Source organism: Macrobrachium nipponense, chromosome 5, assembly GCF_015104395.2.
Source record: "Macrobrachium nipponense isolate FS-2020 chromosome 5, ASM1510439v2, whole genome shotgun sequence".
Classification (NCBI taxonomy): Eukaryota; Metazoa; Arthropoda; class Malacostraca; order Decapoda; family Palaemonidae; genus Macrobrachium; species Macrobrachium nipponense.
The window spans coordinates 111,632,345-111,652,786 of record NC_061107.1 but is presented as its reverse complement, the minus strand read 5'-3'; the positions used below and the strand labels follow the sequence as shown (position 1 = coordinate 111,652,786).

Here is a 20,442-nt window from a genome sequence, read left to right as displayed (position 1 = left end):
AGCCATTAGTACTGGGTTTTATGGCTCTATAAGTACTGTTTATTCCCATTATTATTTTGATTTTCCGTTTACTTTGTTTTTCGGGTGTTCATGTGTAGAAATATGCTTTGCATCATAGGAGCTGCTCATATGAATATAATTAAGTATTTTTGAACAGTTTATGTTATATTCATCTTGCTTTATGTCTTCAGAAGTTAGTCTTAGTGGAATTTGGTATTGCTTTTATGTACATATTATAGTAAAGGTTTTACTCTCTTCTTCTCTCCTCAACAAAATTATTATTCAGAAATATTTGTTTTTCATAAGTACACACCATTGCCTTACAATGGTGTGTACTTTATATAATGGTTGATTGTATAAATATTTAGAATAGAGTAGGTACTCCTTCTGTGGAGGGTGAGAGATTCTCACCCCCCTCCAAATAGGGTAAAGCCAACTCAGTCTTGGGGTTTGCTTTCAGAAAGGGAATGATTGGTAGTAGAGTGGAAGACCATTAGAAATAAGCAGTAAGCAGTAGGCCAGCTAATTGGTAAAACAGTAAGAGAACAGTAGAGCACCATTGCTGTTTACCATTCAGTAAAACGATGGAATGGCAGGAGTATGAGAAAAATTTGTAATGGTGGTGGAACACCAGGAAGTTAGCCAGACTATACATAGTGGTGGAATATGGATAGAACAGTAATTACAAAAGCTGGAATACAAAAAGAACAGTTAATAGAATAGTGGAACACCAGTAAATTGGCAGAAAAGGTGAAACACCAAAAACATGTGCACTATTAGAAAAAGAAGACTATTTCAATCTGACCCTCTTGATAGATTGTTGGATTTTACAAGGAATAGAAGTGGACCTTACAAATGGGGTAGAGAGTGCTTGTCATAAAACTCTTCTTGTTGACTCTAATAATTATCACTTGTTATGACCATAATCAACGGAAAGGTCAGTTGCATGTATAGTTGAATGAGAACTAAGAGTCTTGAATTGGGACCTGTGATGGTAGGGACTCCTAAGAAAGACAATCAATGATCTTAGTGGAATTCCATCTGAATAATCAAGAGCTTAGGAGTGTTTCTGAAGTATGCCAAATAATTATTTTTCTAAGTTTTTTGTTTGTGGTACAAACCCACTATGTACTTTCAAATAGCTTACTCACACATCACACAAATCCCAAACATTCAACTCATAAATAGAATAAAAGATTAAAGAAAATAATAACTCTTGGTAGGTTAGTGTATGCCTAAGTGGGTCCTCAAACCCCTCATGTGGGCAACTGCCTCAAGTTTTGTGTAGTTTAAGCAACTGCAACAGAACAGTTAGTATGAAAGGCAGGTAGTTAATGTAAAAATAAGAACTATGGAAAAATTAATTTCATTTTCTTAAATTAATTTTTTTTCACCACAGATCCATTACTTTTACATGGTCTGAACAGCGCCCCAGGGTTAGGGAAACAGAGCTGCTGTAGATAGTTTGACATGAAGGAACCAGATGATTAGTTAGGATAGAGATACATCCATAACTCCTAGAGACAGTAGGGGATCCAGAGGACTGCAGTCCATTACATAACACTAAAAGGTCAGAAATTGTAAGAGTTGTTAAAAAACAGAAGGCTTGCACACACCGTCATTGTAAGACAGAAGTAAGTGACTTATAATTCCCTGCTAAAAGGATGTCATGAACTGTGAATTATGTGGTTAAAGTAGATGATTCTCTAACCCTAAAGATTCAGCCACCATGTGTAAAACTTGGCCTGATGCAACAGCCAACCATAGAAAGTAAAACTCATGAGCAGTGTCTCCTAAATGAAAAGTAGAAAGAGTTAAATTGCATCACATGAACCGGTCACTAAAATGAATTTATATCCATATTTTTTAAAAAGAAAAGTTAAGTCTTTAGAACCATAATTTTATGCACTGAAGCTGCCGCATGCTTTATGCCATTTTCATAGACCTTAAATGACCTTCATGTCACAGCAAGATGTATCCATGGATGTTTTTTTTTTTTTTTCCCATTCTGTGGAGAGAAAAAGCTACAGTTCTCTACTGTGATGTTTCAGTTTTATCAAGATTAAAGTGATAAGCAATAACTATATGCTAAGATGATCCTCTTTATCCTGGGCCAGAAGGGAAAGAGAAAGATTAGTGTTACCTTGAGTAATAGATGCATGACCTTACTGGAAAGAAGCAAAATCCAGGAGGAAAGTTGTCTTGAAAATCAAGTCAAGGAGAGATGTTGGGGAAAGAAGCTTTGGTCAGGCTCTTCAAAAATAAAGTGAAGTGTTCAGATAATCAAACCCATCTACAGGAATCAAGCTTAACAGTTGACATGTATTTAATGACCAAAGCAAAAGTAAGGGTTTGTCAGAGATGATGACAATCAAGAGTTCACAACAAACAATGAATTACCTCAATGTACAGTAAGTATGAATTTATAAGTGCTAAGAGCTGTCATATGTAGAATGATCAATTTAGTCCTACTTGCAAAACTGTTGTAAACTTCAGCACTCAGCTATGTGATTACAAAATGTTGAGTGTTGGTAAGTTGCTAGAGGCCCAAGGTTTTTGAGATTCAGAGATGCATTCTGGTCAGTGTCTGCAGAACTGAGCAAATGGCATACTGTAAATAGTGAAGGGAACAGGTCCCAAAGGTTTGATATTCATTGATGGAAGGGAAATTACTGTCTCTTTGTTAGGGTTTTGGGTGTTTTTTTACAGTTTAGAAAATATGCTAAACTTAAAAGTGATACATTAGCCTAAGGTTTATTGAGATTCATGTGTATTGTAGTCAAAGTCTGTTTGCAAAAAAGAAAAAAAAATTGAGCAAATGGCCTACTATAAATAGTGAAGAAAAAGGGTCCCACAGGTTCGATATTCGTTAATGGGCAGTACGAAAAATGTGCCAACATAAAATGATATATTAGCAATCTGGCAAGGAGGTCTAAATACCATTAGGTAGCACTGGATTGTAGGAGTGTGACAGGATAATTTTAGGGAAAAGTTTAACATAAGTACAGGTGAGGTTACAAATAGCACTCTGTATAGTTGCTAATGATTGTTAGACTCTACTGGGGTGTCCAACAAACATATTAAAGTTTGAAGTGGCCTGTAAGTATGTACTGCAGTGTGTAGTTATGAGGTTTTGTAAATTTGGGTTGTGTATATTATGAAACTTAGCTTGTTCATATGCAGAACAAACCTTTGGTCTTTGTTATATTGGATGGAATCTTAGAAGTTCAGACCCATAATGGATGTTTCTCATACACTATATCAGTAATGAAAATTTTCTTTTGCTTAATACTGACAGATTATACAATACTTTTTAATGGAGTCTGGTTTATGAAATATTTTCTTTCAAAAATCCAGATGTCTCATGAAAATGCACTATTTATTTTGCTTCTTAATACTTGAGAACTTTAAGAAATACTATGGGACTGTAAGGTAAATTCCTATTTCAAAATGTATGGTAAATTCAATGTACATATTGTATGAGGTTTACTGTATGGCAAAACTAGATGTTCTACTAACTGGTACAGGAAAAGAGAAAATTCCTTTGTCAAATGTTGGCAACTGCTGTCAGACTAACAAGCCTTTACTACTTATTTTTTTAATGCATTATGTGATATGTTTGCATCATGACATTCATGATTTTGTCATTTGTCCAAAACCACTCTTCTTCTTCTTCCCAGCTTTTTCCCATTTTTATATGGGGTCGCCGTTTCGGCTGAGCCGTTTCCATCTATTTCTATCTTGCACTTCTGCCTCATCAATTCCCTTCTCATGTAAAATCTCCTCTCACACAGTCCTTCCATCTCTTTCTTGGTCTCCCTCTCTTTCTTCTTCCTTGCACCTCCACTCCCATAGTATGTCTCCCAGCGTGGTCCTCATCTCTCCTCAACAGGTGTCCATACCATCTCAGCCTCCCCTCCTGCACTTTCTTTGATACTTCCACCACCTTAGTGACCCCCTTATGTAGTCATTTCTGATCCTATCCACTCTTGTTACCCCAGACATCCACCTAAGCATTCTCATTTCTGCCACATCCATCTTCTTCTGCTCTGCTTTTCTCATGCTTGCTGTTTCCGTACCATACAGCATTGCTGTTCTTACCACCGTCTTGTGAAATTTTCCTTTTAACCTAAGCGGCACTCTTTTGTCACAAAGAACTCCCGAGGCCGCTCTCCAGTTGTTCCAGCCTGCCTGTACCCGATGTTTTACTTCTTCTTCCATACTTCCTCCAGCATTAACAAAAGATCCCAAATACTTAACTTATCAACTCTCCTTATTTGCTCTCCACCAAGCTGAATACTTTCTCTATCATCCCCCTCAGTGGTGGTACACATATATTCTGTCTTGGATCTACTTATTCTCATTCCTCTGTCCTCCAGTACTTGTCTCCATCTTTCCAATTTCACTTCCAGATCTTCCCTGCTCTCTGCACACAGAACAATATCATCCGCATACAATATGTTCCATGGTACTGTCTCCCTTACTTCCTCTATTATAACATCCATCACTATGTTAAAGATAAATGGGCTCAGAGCCGACCCCTGGTGTAATCCTACTCTCACCTCAAAACCTTCTGTCTCCCCAACACTGCTCCTCACTCTGGTAAATACATTCCGGTACATCTCTTGTATCAATCGCACATACTTCTCTGGCACCATCTTCTCCCTCAGGCTCCTCCATACCTCTTGTCTCGGGACTCTGTCATAGCCTTTTCAAGGTCAATGAATACCATATGGAGGTCCCCTTTGTCTTTTCCCCGATTTCTCCATTATTTGCCTCAGACAAAATATACCATCTGTTGTTCCCCTTCCCTTCATAAATCCCATCTGCTCTTTACCTATTTGTACTTCTTCTCTCAGTCTAGCATCTATCATCCTTTCCAGTATCTTCAAAGTGTGGGACATCAATTTAATGCCCCTATAATTACCACACTCTTGGACATCGCCTTTCCCTTTAAAAATTGGGATCAATATACTCCCACGCCACTCATTTGGTATCTTTCCTGTTCAAGGATCTTTATCATAAGATCGTACAGTATATCCACTCCTTCATCTCCTAATGCTTTCCATGCCTCCACCGGGATCATGTCTGGTCCGGTTGCCTTCCCATTCTTCATCTTCTTCAGTGCATTTAGTACCTCTTGCCTAGAAAACCTCATTAGCATGCCAATGTTCACTTGCCCATCCTCTCTTATTAGTCTATTATTTTCTTCATTTAACAAACTGTTCGAAATATTCTTTCCATCTCTTCACAATGTCTTCCTCCTTTCTAAGCACTACACCCTCTTGATTCTTTATTTGTTTGATGTGTGTTATATCTTTGGTGCTCTTATTTCTAGCCTTTGATAGCTCATCATCTTCTTTAATCCTTCCTTTGTCCCCAGCTCATTATACACATCATCATACGACTTTGCTTTAGCTTGGGCTACCACCTTTTTCACCACCTGGGAACTGTAAATGTACCTGAGTTTTAGCTCCTTTATGCAATACCATTGCATGCATTCACTTTTTCAATGTTAGATGACTAACTACAATTTAAACATAAAACAAGTACGTAGTATCCATATTTATGGCAGTTTTGTTTTGTTTTAGATTATAGGTATAACTGACTGATGCCGTAATTTTGTTTCCTATTGAATATTTTTCACTTACTGGGGTAAAGCTTTTGTTTTGGCTGCTTTGTAAGCTATAATGATATTCTGAGAACTTAAACAAAGTTACTGATGTTCAGGTTTGTTTTAGTAATTACACAAATTTAATAGTATTTATGGACAACAGGTGAACACTTTCAGACTTGTTGATACATTTTTTCCTCCTTTGATAAATCTTGTTTTTTGATCAGTGGGCTGACAATACACTTCTTCCATCCATTTTGTGAGAAAAAAAAGTTTTTAGTGACTAGGGTAATAGAAAAAATTGGGGCAAAATCATTAGTATATAGTACATATTTGATTTGTAATGTACTGAAAATATTTTCCATAAACAGTAATTTAGTTTTCATGCTGCTAGTGGCATATGACCTATTTTTTAATAGGAGTCATTTCCATACTGCCTGGTGCTGTTCTGCCTGTAGTAACAGAATTTTTTATTATCAAATGTAGAACTTGCTTGAATTGTGAATTAACATTTTTTTAAATAAAGATCTTTGCAGCAAAGATTTAAGCTTTGGTAAAATTGTTCATCAGGTTTGAGAAAATGCCAAAATAAAAATAGTATGTACATTTACTGTATACCTCTTAGACAACTGAGGGTGAGATTTGCATAGAAGGCTGAAAATAGAGGGTTCGAAAGGAGTTTCAGGTATTTTTTTATTACAAAATAGCACTTGATGTAAAAGGACTGGATAATCTGTCATAAGTGTAATATTCTTGGAATACACACTATTATCCTGTGGAAAGTAATGTTAGCAAAAATTGTGGTAATACTGTTTGTATGATTGTTGGTGTTATTAACGCTAAATTGCACTGCTTCCTAACAAATTTCCACTCATCTAAAAGCACATTTAAACAAATTGCTCTTGGCTTTCACTGCTGTTATACGTACCACTGCATGACAGTCTTAAAGTCTTCATTACTGTACTTTTTATGGCTGAGTATATGAGATAATCCCTCCTCTTATATCACATGCTTTGAATTTCTCCCATACGGAAATTATCATTCTGTTTGAAATAGAAAAGAGAGACGCATTTTTGTGATGTATGAATGTAGAGCTATACATAGTTATGTTTTTTGTTTAAAGCTTTTAAGTATTATTTTACAAATAGCAGTTATACTTTTGTTTGCTTCAGATTTCTTTGTTTTTAATTAAGAGCTTCAGGCAACAAAAATTTTCAGAGTGCATTTTTCTTCTTCTGATGTGTTGTCATTTATACCTCTTTCTGTAGGCACAACTGGTCAACTCAGTGTCGCATCTTTCCCACCCCGTCACCCCAACCCTCCAAACAGAGGTAGGATTAGCTTGGGAAAGAATTTTTTTATGCATTACCAGTAATGGCATCACTTATGTTGCAGGTAGTTTTAAAATCTTATATTAACAAAGGTATATATTATCAAACTGTGTTTCACCACAAACCCATTACTTTGACCTAGCCTCTCTGTGCCTTGCATGTGAATTCCTGAAATGTCTATTCACTTGTGGAAAAGAATGATCAGTTGGTTCAGGTACTGTGTCATCACATGCTCATACAGTCCCTTAGGTGACAGATATACATAGTCAGCTTTGTGTTTGTTATCAAGTTAACAACTTCTGTGATTTCCAAACCTTAAGAACCAAGTAGGATTATTATAATTCATTTAACACTAGTTTATAAAAATGTGATACCAAGCCTTGTGTCTAAATTCAACAAAAACAAGCTAAGAAAGTATAAAAAAAAAATTATTACCAGCAACCTTTAGATTGCTTTATATGGGTTTTCCTTTTTTAACTTTGCATAAAACACTGGATTTGCTGCACAATTTGTATGATTCTCTTCAGAAGATATGCCAGTGCAACATTTACTGAGTATCTCTTCAATTATGAACTCTATACAGGATTTGGAACATGTAGTTCAGATTTTAGATCTCGCCAATGAATCTCATCTAGGGAAAATCTTCGTTGATGGTCTTTGCAGCTCTTTCATCTCGAGGCACCTCACAGTCTTTCACTTCATACTTTCACTTTATTTCTAGCACTTCTAATAGTTTGGTTCTTGTTTAACCAAGAGTTCTTGTTAGTAGAGGGATCCATTAAGTTTTTTTAGTTTTTTAAATTAAAGCAACCTTATACCTTTTTACTGTAAGACGCAGTCTCAGATCAGGGTTGGTTAGTTAGTGTTTTTCAGCACTTTTTAGTCTTCTCTCTACTTAGACCACTTCGGATTCATGAAACTTTCCTTTTTCAATTCAAGAAGTCCTGTGTTTATTTACTGTCGACACGGCTTCCTCGCCCAGAAATAGAGATTTTTCCTATGTCAAAATCCCTTTTTATTACTTTGCCACATAAATCTTAAGGTTGACTCAGCTTTGAGTCAGCACTTCAAGTACAAGGATACTCTTTTACTCCTTGAAGAATTTCTGATTTTGTAAACCCCTTTGGACCTAGTAGTTTTTCACTGTGAACCAATTCTTTGAAGGTTTGATTTCTAATTTTTCCTCGTTTGTTGTACTGGTTTTGTTTTAGATTAGTACATGGGGTTTTGACACTAAGTTCATTCCTTTTTCAATGGTTCCAATCTTATTTGTCTCTAAGTGTTCCATCAGGTACTTCTTAGCTGGTGAGAGCATCATAAGCTTCAACTAGCTACCTGGGACCAAGGGATTGTCTGAACGTCACTCTCATATCTGAGTCACCTGATTTTATTTCTTTTCTACAAGTTGATTGGTATGCCTGAAATTTGCCCATATGCACAAATAGGCTTTGTTAAAGTAATGAGTATGCACTGAAAGTCATTTTTATTATTTAAAAAAAATTACATATTTGATTTTAAGTTTTGTTTTATGTGCTGAGGCCTCTTTTTCCAAATACATGAAGAAGAATATAGATAGACAGTTCCTGGATTAATATATCTGATTTTAAAGGTAATGTATAAATCTTATTTGAAATTATTGTACAGCTTTACTACGCACATATTTGAAAAGGAGACTACAGTATTGACTTAAATTCTTTTTGTAACTAAAAGTATCTTAGTATCTAATGGTATTTTTTGTTTGAATAGTCCCTATTCAAGGTTTTGGTACTAATTGACCTCAATGTTTCTGTAAGCATTATCACAAAAGTTACACTGTATATATATTCAGGTATGTTTGATGGAAAATATTCCTTGAGAAATTGAGTGAGACTGTTATTAAAGCTTTATTTTCAGCTGTTTTCGGCATATTGTCACATTTTATATTAGTATTGCTACTGATATACCGTACGCTGTTCAGATAGGTAGACTTTATTTTTGGTATTTTGGTCTGTCTTTCTGTCCGAGGGCAAAACATACTTTTTATTATATACTGGAATACAAAAATTAATTTATGTATTTTAACTTATGTTTGTAATGCAGAGATGTAATTTGCCTGTTACATTTCATTTGCTACTAAAAACACAACTAGTAAATTATTTTTATTTCTGGTATAAACATGTACAAAACTATAATTTTCCTGACTTCATTTGTGGATGAAATTGACATTAACACATTGCAAAAAGTCTTGCAGTTTGTTTAGAAAGTAACATTTATGTTTTGCTTTCCAAAGGTAGCATCAGAGATGTAGATATTTTTTAAGGTTTAGAATTAATTCTTCCTCTATAAATAATTTTAAGAGGATTGTAATTAACCCATTCCAAGATCAAATTTTTCAGACCAAGCAGGTATTTGAACTTTTCCTGGTAGTATATTATAACATTACAGGCAGTCCCCGGATTACGACGGGGGTTCCGTTCTTGAGATGCTTCGTAAGCCGGAACATCGTAAAGAATCCTAAGGAAACCTTACTTTTAATGCTTTTGGTGCATTGAAAACTATGTAAACTGCATTCTTATTGCATTTTTCATAAAAAAAACCTTCAGATATTGATTATTTTGCATTTTTGGTGTGATCATTTCATCATGCCAGATGAGCGTTGTAGGCGTCGTAACCCTGGAACATGTATTGTAACCCTGGAAATAATGTCTGGTGAATGTAATTGAGAATCGCCTTAACCTCGGAACGTCGTAACCCGAACCCGTCGTAACCCGGGGACTGCCTGTATTTGTTTTCAACACCTTGACAAGTTTTTCCCAGACAAAGGCTGTTCATTCACATAATTGTACTCTTATATTTATCAGTGATTTCCTCAATAATTGCTTTTCTACAATCTTTGCTGCTGATTCAACTGGGTAATTAAATTAATGCCCTTTTAGTTATCTTCTGTTATGTGTCTTCCATCTCGGTTAGACTTTTCTTCAATGATTGTCTCTGATCCTGATGGTATATCTGAGAGGCCCATTTTTTTATGTCATGTCTCCATTCTTTTTAACCATTAGATCCCATCTTTCTATGATGGTTGCATATGTTCATATTGTTTCAGATTTCCTGGAAAAGTTTTATGACCCTTTTTGCTGAATTTTCTTCATGTTTTAAATCCATTGATAACTATCTCTTATCCACCTCTTCTTCAGAATATTACCCATCCATTCAGAATATTTTTCTTTCTTAATGGAGTTGAGTCAGGAAATCAGAAGTACCCTCTTAATCAGTGACTCATTTTAAATGTTACTCACTCATTTTAAAATGTTACTCTTGCATTGAGGTACCTTTAATGTTACTTTGTATTGGGCACTATTTTTGTCTGTGTTCCCTAAAGTTGAAGGGATATCCACAAGACAGTTGCTTAAGCACCATATCCCACATAAGTTCAGTAATTCCAGATTACTTAACTTCAGTTTAAAAAAAAATGTTCTTTTTTCCTTTCAGGTCATTGACCTTCATGTGTGTGTAAAAATGTGAATTGTCTAGAAAAAATAAAGCCAGAACATGAGTAAACTCACTGATATTATATATGGTTTAGGTATTAGAAACATTGCCAACCCATGGAATCTATGAATCTTAGGTTGTTAGTATATGTTGTGATTTAAAGAACAATCTTGTAAAGAAAACTACATGAGAGAGCAAGAAATATGACATTTTTGAAAGTAAAATGTATTTTTCCCTAACCATACAAACTGGAGTCCTTTACCTAGGATAGACTGCAGCTCAGCTGAAACTACTGGCTCATACATTCTTTTATACCAAGGTAGTTAACTACCGGCCGGTGGTTACCTGCCCGGCGGTGGGGAAGCACTGCCCCCCCACCGGCTCACTGAGTAGTCACTTTGATTACAGCCACTCGACTAGTACCAGCAAGTGAAGAAGAGGGAGAGGGGAGAGGGCACAGCAAATCACCTCTCGAATCCATTGTGAAATGGTATTCCTCTTAACACTCTTCTTTGAAGGACCAGTACTCACAAAGAGATGTTGTAAGCTGGGTTGAGCAGAGCTGGTCTGTTGGGGATATAACCTCAGTTCTCTCAGAGGACAGAGAAGTAGCTGGGCCACATTCTGGGTTTTCGCAACAAACTCAGGGACGAAGCTGAAGCAGGCATAAGTCCAGCGCTCAGTATGAGCGACAGTATAGGCTAGGCCATGAAGCTTGCTAACTCGCTTGGAGGAAGCAAGGGCAAGAAGAAAAACTTTTCAGGGTGAGATCCCTGTCAGATGCCAGGGACAACGGTTCATAAGGAGCTCTCTTCAAAGATCTGAGGACAATGATGTCCCAGGGAGGAGGCTTCGCCAATACCAGAGTGCAACCCTATTCAAATCTTTGTATGAGCAGAGAGAGTTCGTCCGAGGAAGAGAGATCGATTCCCTTCAGACTGAAGACTTGGCTCAAGGCCGAGCCATAGCCTTTTACCGCCAAGACTTAAAGGAGCTTCTCACTCCGGAGGTAGAGTAAGAAGTCGGCAATCAAAGGGATAGAGGCTCCGAGAGGAGAGCAACCTCTCCGCTGACACCAACCACAGAAGATGGCCCACTTGGTCTGATAGACAGAAGTTGAGGACTTTCTGAGGTATCCTGACATTGCTGTCGCAGCCTCTCACGAAAAGCCTTTCGCTGTGAGGAGCTGCTGGATAACCTCCACGCATGAAGATGTAAGAAGCTCACAGCATTGTGGAAGATCCTTACATGTGGTCGGCACAGAAGGTCGGGGAGCGGCAGAAGCACTTTCTGAGTCTCTACCAGCAGAAGTAGAATATCTGGGTACCATTCTACATGGGGCCATTTCGGCATTACTAGCGTCATGAACAGGGAAGGTGTGGATTGCACGCGATTCAACACCTGCCTGATCAGGTAGAATGCCAGAAAAACATAGACGTTGACGCCATTCCAGGGGTGTTGGAACGTGCCCTCGAATGCCACCGCCAGATCCGGAACTGGAGAGCAGTAAATTGGCAGCTTCCGATTTAGAGAGGTAGCGAACAAGTCTATCACCGGGCAACCCCACGAAGTCAAGACTTTGTTCGTTATCCGAGGAGCCAAAGACCATTTGGAGCCAACAATCCATGTCTCCTTCTCAGATTGTCCGCCTCGATGTTCCGTTGAGAGCTGCCCATTTGTGAATCTGCACTGCTAGTTGGCATAGCTGCAGAGACACAGTACCACCTTTACAGTTCATGTATGCCACTAAGGTGGTGCTGTCGCTCATCAGCGCCACTGAGTGACCTGCCAGAAGAGAGCTGAAGCGCTGGAGTGCACGGAAGGCAGATCGAAGTTCCAGCACATTGATATGATCTCGACGTTCCTGGTTGAACCAAGGGCCTGAAGCCAGGTGTTGCAGTAGGTGTGCGCCCCATCCTTCCTTGAAGCATCTGTAAACAGGAGCAGATCAGGTGGATGAGACTGGAGAGGGGAGCCCCTCAACAGGTTTGCGTCGTCCAGCCACCACTCGAGATCGGAGCGCATGTTCTCCTCCACTGGGACTAGGTCGTGAGGAGAATACTGACTTTGCGACCAACAATTCTTCAGACCCACTGAAAAGATCGAAGGTGCATCCGACTGTTTGGAACGAGGCGTTCCAGCAAGGCCAGATGTCCCAGCAACTGTTTTCTGCTGATGTGCTGGCAGCTGGGACTGTCAAAGAAAGGATAGAGCAACACCTTGGAAGCATGCTAGTCTTTCCGGAGTCTGAAAGGTTTTCCCTGCAACAGTGTCGAGGAACCAAACAAAAATTTCTTTCAGTTTTTTCTGAAGATTGAAAAAGAAACCCACAAAATCACTTTGTAACTTGTTTACTTCTAATTATTTACATTTAATTTTACTCCACACTCGAGTACTTTCAGGCCCTATCTGTAGCCCATTTTCAAGAGATGTTTGGGATGTTAGCCTGGGTCAAGGCGCAGCAGTCTTCTGGAACTTCTTCTCGTTGAGCTGTCATTTATGTGATGGCTGTTATGGTTTCCTTGAGAGTTGCCAATCCCCTCTTGTCGCTCAGATATCCTGAGCTGATGGTCAATGGGATCAACCCTTGTGGTAAGGGAGTTGTTACCAAAAGGCTGACCTGGAGATTAGGTTTCCTGCCCAACAGACTTTTGGTGACCACTCCCTTACCACAAGGTTGATCCCATTGACCATCAGCTCAGGATATCAGAGCGACAAGAGGGGATTGGCAACTCTCAAGGAAACCAGAACACCCATCATATAAATGACAGCTCAACGAGAAGAAGTTCCAGAAGACTGCTGCGCCTGACCCAGGCTAACATCCCAAACATCTCTTGAAAATGGACCACAGATAGGGCCTGAAAGTACTCGAGTGTGGAGTAAAATTAAATGTAAATACTTGGAAGTAAACAAGTTACAAAGTGATTTTGTGGGTTTCTTTTTCAGTGTTGTGTATCATACCGAGAAACACCAGTTGTTGAGAAGGCTCCAGAGAGGACTTCTTACAGTACACCATGATCCCCAGATCATGACAAAATGCCAGAACACTGTCTTGGTGGAGACAAAGAAGCTCCACAGAGGGCGCCAGTATTAGCCAATCGTCTAGGTAACGCAATAGATAAATGCCCTGGCGATGAGCCCACGTCGACACTAGGGTGAACACCCAAGTGAAGACTTGCGGAGCTGTGGAGAGACCAAAACATAGGACCTTGAATTGGAACACTCTGTCCGCTACAACAAGACGAAGATACTTCCTGGACAACGGATGGATTGGGATCTGGAAGTATGCTTCTTTTAGGTTGATTGTCACTGTGTAGTCCAGAGGACGAATGGCCTGTCTGACCGTGCTGGGGGTCTCCATCCTGAACGGGGTTTGCTGAACAAACTCATTCAGGGCTGAGAGGTCGATGACCAGTCTCCAGCCTCCAGACGCCTTCTTTACAAGAAAGAGTCGACTGAAGAAGCCGAAAGACTCGTCGAGGACCTCCTTGAGAGCGTCCTTCCCCAGCGTGTCCTGGACTTCTGCCTGAAGGGCAAGATCCCTTTGTTGATCCTAATGATGGATGATGACGTCTTCGGGGGTCAAATCAGAGGAGGGGAGAGTTGATGAATGGGACACGATACCCGTGGCGGAGGACGGTCAGCGTCCAATCCTCCGCCTCGTGGTACTGCCACCTCATCCATCTGGCTTGCAGGCATCCCCCCACAGACGGCAGAGTGGGGGGAGTGCCCTCCTCACTGGTCGCAGCTGCCTCTCTTCCTCTTGCCTTGTTTGCTTCGCCCTCGACCACCTCTGTCGAAAAGGGTTGCGGATCTTCTCGGCCGCCGATTGGTGGAAGCAGTGGGACAGGGATCAGCCCTGGCAGGAGGGTGAGAAGACCTCCTAGTTGGAGCGCCAGGAAGACATCAAGCAGAAGCAGAAGGAGGCTGAGTCCAACGGAAGGATCCTGTGCACAGCAACGAATCCTGGCTCACTCTCCTAAAATTGCCAACTACCTCATTCACATCCGAAGATGGAAAGAGGGTGGATCCCTGAAGCGAGGCATTCCTCAGGTCGGTCACATCCTGAGGGTCTACAGCTCGATCAAGCCTGGCTGCAACAGCGTCCCTGTGCTTCAGAATGCTGGCCCAAAGTTGGCAAGCTGGCGGACTAAAAACTCCATAGCCTTACCACCTGACAAAACAAGGTCATGGAGCTGATGGGCCATGTCAGCTTGCTTGTCAGGCTGCTGTGGAGTCTTTGAGGTGGCAAGAAAGCCCACCGTACCACCCCAAAAGTCCAACCATGAAGCTGCTTGTAACAGCGCCTTCGCGTTTGTTCGAGCTGTGACATTTCCTGGAAGAGAGCGTTGAGGTCCAATGCTGAAGAGTTGAGTGAAACTCCAGGCGTCAATGACGTGATGGTAAGGTGAAGGTTCAGCCTCTTGGGCCACATAGTACTTCCTCTGCTTCTGAAAAGTAGAGGGGAGTAGCTTGGAGGACCGAGATGCCCAGGACCGAGCACCACGAGGGGTGCGACAAAGGAAGTCGATGCCGATGTACGGCTTTTCAGAGAAGTAGACTGGAGCTTCTCCTAGGCTGTTCACCTTCCAGATGAGACCAATGATCTCGCGGAAGGTGGTTTCAGCTGCCGCATCTTCTGGAACAGCTGGAGCAGTTGGCTCCAGAAGATAGCCAGCTGAATCGTCGGTTGCATCGGGAAGGTCATCCTCACTCTGCATTGATGCACCTGGGCATGAATGAGAGGGGTCTAAGATCGAAGAAGGCCGAGTCTCTGGTTGCTCATGAGGGGCAGCAGAAGGTCTGGGAGCTGAGGCCCCCAGAGCTACAGGAACCTTGTGAGAAGGGGAAGGTGGAGTTGGAGGATGCCTGTCTAAGTCTGGCGAAGCTGGAGAAGAGAGGGGAGATGGAGCCCCCTCTGCAAGCACTGTGGGAGCCCTGTCAGGAGGAGCTCAGCCGGATCGAATTCGATGGGTGAGATGCAGTAATTCTCCACAAGGGAATGAGCCCGAGGAGATTGAGAACCCGAGAGGTTGGAGGCCTGGACTCTTAAGGAGGACTCATGGGATGCATGTGCCTCAAACGTCCCTCTCTCCTGGCTTTGAGCACTCGTGGCAGGCTTGTGGATGGTAAATCCCCGTAACTGCTCTCCCAACTTTCTAAGAGGAATAAGAGGGACTGGAAGGTCATTGGAAGGCGATGGAGAATGGCCGTTCTCAAGGACGAATCGGTGAGTAATGACCCTTGCTCAATGGCGAAAGCTGATATGACTGCCTTTGGGAAGGCTGGGTTGCAGCGTTACAAGGATCCCGAGGTGGAGATGGAGCTCCTGAGGAGGAGCAGACGATGGAAGCTCCGAGGATGGTACTCAGGACTCAGACGTCTCCACTTTTCGTGCCGAAACACTGAAAGAAGCAGAGGGAGAAGGGTCTACAGGTGCGTGCGATTCTGCAGGAGCAGGAGCGCCTGCTGGTGTGGGCACGCACACAGTTTCTGAATGTGCATAAGTGTGTGTAGGCGTATGGTGCGCATGTTGGCGCGCAGGAGAATGCCTAGAAAGGTTCACATTAGAACGCACCGGAGAGCGGTGACAGTACAGATGAAAAAGCTCATCTTGGAGCTTATGTGGAAGATGAAGAGGAAGAGGAGCGCTCTGAAGAAGGAGCGCATCTGGCGTGTGATGCTGGAGACTGAGGGCACCTGCAGGATGATTTAGATGAACACTCTGGCTACATTGGTGTGCGCATGTAGTGGCGCATATTGGTGAGTGCTTATGCTGCTGGTGAGGCAGAGGTGAAGCAGCACGTTGGGCAACGCACGCTACAGGTGAACGCTGTCTAGAAGAAGCATGCGTATTCACGCATGCTGTTGGAGCATGCTGTACAGGAGCTACAAGGCACGCAGATGAATGGAGCGCATCAGGAAGGTGTTCCTGATGTGTAGCAGCAAGCACAGCTGTAGAAGGGGGACGTGCATTGGCACGTTGACCCCGAGAGGGAGAAAGAGTCTCTGCGACCTCTCTCCAATGAAGGCTCTTGTGCGCATGCCAAAGCATCACGCACTGGAGGGGAGCATGCACTTAGCAAAGCCTCCTGTGCACGTGCCGTAGCATCATGCACTGAGGAGTAGTGTGTATCCAGCGAAGGCTCCTTAGTGCATGCTGTGGCATTGCACAAAGACAAGGAGCTTACAAGTGAAAGTACAACAGGTACTGAAGGAGAGTGCGCACAGCATGCCCCTTAGAGGAGTCTCTACTGCCTCTCTGAGAGTCACTGCTGGTTCTCAAAGAAGGTGTGTCAGGAGGAGTCTGAGGACCTCATCCAAGGACAAGGCGAAGCTGCAGGGCCCGCATCCCTGAAGGCGGGCAGATATGAGGACAAACCTAGCCAGCGTCAAGAGGAGTCTCCACAGGGGAGGGCTCAGGGGCCTGCAATGCAAAGGGTAGGGGGTCTCTCTTGACAGCACGGGAGGTTGAGGCTGACTCCTCTGAAGAGACTAAGGAGGGAGACGCACCCCAGAGGAGAGCGCTGACAGAAGTCTCTCCTTCGACGGGAGGCCAGGAAGTCCCAACGAAGGCCACAAAACATGAAGGGTGTTGTCAACATGAACTGAAAGGCACAGCACATCCTTAGAAGGGCCAGGCCTTCCCGTTTCACCAGGGGAAACGGCCAGGCCTCACCCTTTCAAAGGCTGGCCAGGAGGTAATTCGTCACTCTTATGCTTCTCACTCCCGGAGGAGTGAGATGCTGAAGGTCCCGAAGGACGAGTCCCTGACGAGGAAGCAGAAGGTCTGGGTCACTTGGTCTTTGAGGAAGCTCGAAGGCGAAGAATTCCTCTTCCTCTTTTTACTTAGCCGCTGGCGATACTCAACCCACTGGGCAGGCGACCAGGTACCACACTCCTCACAGGGGAATTCTGATGTACAGCAATGCCCTCTGCAAGAAGGATAAAGTGAGTGAGGATCTCTGTCAATCCTGCTCATGAAAGTCCCACACCTCCGAATAGGGACATCAGGGCAGGAACGTGTAACCACCTCATCAGTCATACTCATTTTTATTCCTAAAGAAAAAGAAAAAGAATGAGATTAATAATTCCAACAAGACAGCGAGAGCAAAAGAGAGGTCTTTCCTCGCTGCTGGCTGTAATCAAAGTGACTACTCAGTGAGCTGGTGGGAGAGCGGTGCTTCCCCACTGCCAGGCAGGTAACTACCGGCCCAGTAGTTAACTACCTCGGTATAAAAGAATGTATTAGCTGGTAGTTTCAGCTGAGTAGGAACAAATTTATTTTCTGGTGTGATAAACTGGCCCAAATATTTTAAACAAGTGAAAGATTTGTTTTATTTTATTTGGCAGTGATGCAAGCACATAGTCTAGCATCATTTACTGGCATGAACTGAGAGTAGCACAAAAAAGGGCCTCATTGCCCGTTGTTCAAGCAAGTCTAAATCCCAGTTGTATGATGTACTTAACACAGACACAGAAGTGTTCATGATCATAATTTGGCAGTGTTAACTGTAGTGTCTAGGTGTCCACTCAAGAAAAGTTGCCTGTGAACCTAACTGTAAATGACAGTTGACAGCTCAATTTTGAAGGTTCATATTAAAAAAATTTCAATTGAGGGGATTCCATGATAGTATGGTTAAATTTTTAGCATTCCTGAGCAGAACAAGAATATCTTTTACTAAGGTTTTTCCTTCCTTATATCAAAGGCCTTTATTTACATACATACATATACACATTCATATATACATATGTACATACATTTATGTATGTATGTATGTATGTATTAAGAACTCTCATAATACACAAGGTGCATGATAAAATAATTTTTATGGATGAAAATTGGGGGTCGCACAATATGTGAGATTGCACGTTGCACGAGTATATACAGTAATAATCAGGACTATTCTGTAATACTCTTTGTCACTCATTTTCTTTCCTCCATAATCAGTAATAAAAAGAACCACTTGCTCTGTCAGGTGAGAGCTATCAGGCTTTGCCCAAGGAGGACCAGAGGCTTCAGGAGTGACACCTGCTGGCTGTCTCTCTCCACAGGTCAAAGGAAGAAGTAAATCAACATGAACAAGATCTCCCATTAATTAATGCAAATATACTTTTAGGTCTTTAAAATGTAACTGTAGTTGCAAAGCAGGTGATGGTGTGAGCCCTTGAAGTTGGAACACCATTTCTGTTGCTTTAAAACCAATTGAGAATTATCTTTTTTTTTTTTTTTACATGTTGGTGCCTTTACAAGTTTTTAATTTTTAGATATTTCTCATAGACAGACATATTCTTTAGGACAAGTAGTAACAGTAGGCTGTGCATTACCTATAGGGGAGGAAGTTGGGGATTCATCATCTACTACATTATAACTTCTCTGTTTGCCTGATTCATAGCACTGTCAAGAGACAACTTTCTGTGATCAGTTCTGTCTTAATTGTAGCAAGTAACTTCCTTTGCGAAATGTGAAAGATCCTTGCCTGATACAAGTACAGTACCTTGGTTTATACCCTATGGGTTTTGTCATTGCTATACACAACCCTTTGTTTTACCAGACTTGGCTTTTGAATTATTAGTCCCCAAGTGATCTGGTTTCTACAGGCTTACTCTAACACTCTGGGACATTTAGTCTCTCACCTAGATAGTGATTCAGGCGTACCTACAATGTATGGTTAATGATGTGATTAAACAAATGTTTGTTTAATAACAAAAATTAATTTCTTCATACAAACCCAGTAATAAAATAGTGAGTGCCCTTCTTCCAGCCCCTAAGTTGAAGTAAGTGATTGAGACATATCTTAGGATTCAGATGAACACATAGGGTCACGGGGTGAGACTGCATTCTGTTAGGCAATATAAAAGATTTATGAAGTTGGGGCAATTTGAGCCACAATTATAGACATGGACTGTATATGATCAATGGGTTTGTATTATAAACTTTTGTTCAGAAAATTTATTTCTTCCTACCTTTTATCTGCTAGATTTTCTTTTCAGGCACCTTTATGTAATAGCAATAATGCTGTACCTCATTCAAGCACAATAACTGCACCTTCTCGCCCGACCGAACCTGCTGAAATCAGGAGTACTAACCCAACAGTAGTCATCCAGAATGGAACTTCAGTAACCCCATATCCAGTCAATGATTCTGTTGTGTCATAATGACTTACACTCAAAGCAACTAACAGCAAGAATCAAATTTTATGAATTTTATAATGCTCCAATATCAAAGTTTTGGGCCCATTCAGTAAGTTTTATTGGTTTGTTTTTGGTAAGCATGAAAGGTATCCTTATTGGAAATTTTAAATTATTTCTTAATTGTTAAAAGAAAATGATTAACATTATAAACTGGCTTAATCTGATAATTTCATTTCTCTTGGATTAGGAGGTAAAGTTGAAAGGATGTGTAGAATTGATAACAAATTGTAGCCACTTTTTTACCCTGCTTATAGTAAAGAACAAACTACTAAGCTAATTTACATTAGAAATTAGACATCATGTCTATTGTTAACTTTTGTGTGCATTTCAATTTATTTGCCATAAATAAGTGTAAATTAGTTTTTATGATATTTCTATTACATTCTTATGCCTAAAGTAGATCCTGTTATTTGCAGGGGTAGGGACCATACCACCCATGAATAGCCATCAAACACAACCGTAGATAAAATTGAGAAAATAATTTAATCAAAACTATTGGGCTTGAAAGTTCGTATTACGATGATATAAAGGAAAATTGCGAATGGAATCACATAATTTTTTTTTGTTTTTTACGCAATAAACATGCCGCCGCCAACGAATCTGTTAACGAAAAAAAAGAGTTCACAATCACAACGAGACATATTCATTTCATATTTCCACCTAAAAACACGTTGTATAAGGAAAAATAACATTGTCTCATATAAGTCAAGTATCTAGATATTCGTTTATGCCAACTAGAAGCAAGAAAATTCACTCAGAATTGCGTTAAATATGGTGAAACAAACTTGTGTTTGCCATCAGCTGATTTGAAACCAAAACATTGGCCGATCCGTG

The 20,442-nt window shown here is 40.9% G+C and overlaps 2 protein-coding genes across 14 annotated transcripts in view; one reads left to right on the top strand and one right to left on the bottom strand.

Annotated features, from left to right (window-relative positions):
- LOC135215595 (transient receptor potential cation channel trpm-like) overlaps positions 1-20,442 on the bottom strand; it is a 655,531-nt gene that overhangs the window by 153,604 nt on the left and 481,485 nt on the right. The window lies entirely within an intron of this gene.
- Positions 1-20,442, top strand: part of LOC135215320 (transient receptor potential cation channel trpm-like) — a 39,675-nt gene that overhangs the window by 16,580 nt on the left and 2,653 nt on the right. The window contains exons 3-4 of the mRNA XM_064249883.1: positions 6,883-6,945; positions 19,408-19,657. Coding sequence (XP_064105953.1) covers positions 6,883-6,945; positions 19,408-19,572 — 228 coding nt within the window. The 3' untranslated portion in view covers positions 19,573-19,657. The remainder of the gene's footprint in view (positions 1-6,882; positions 6,946-19,407; positions 19,658-20,442) is intronic.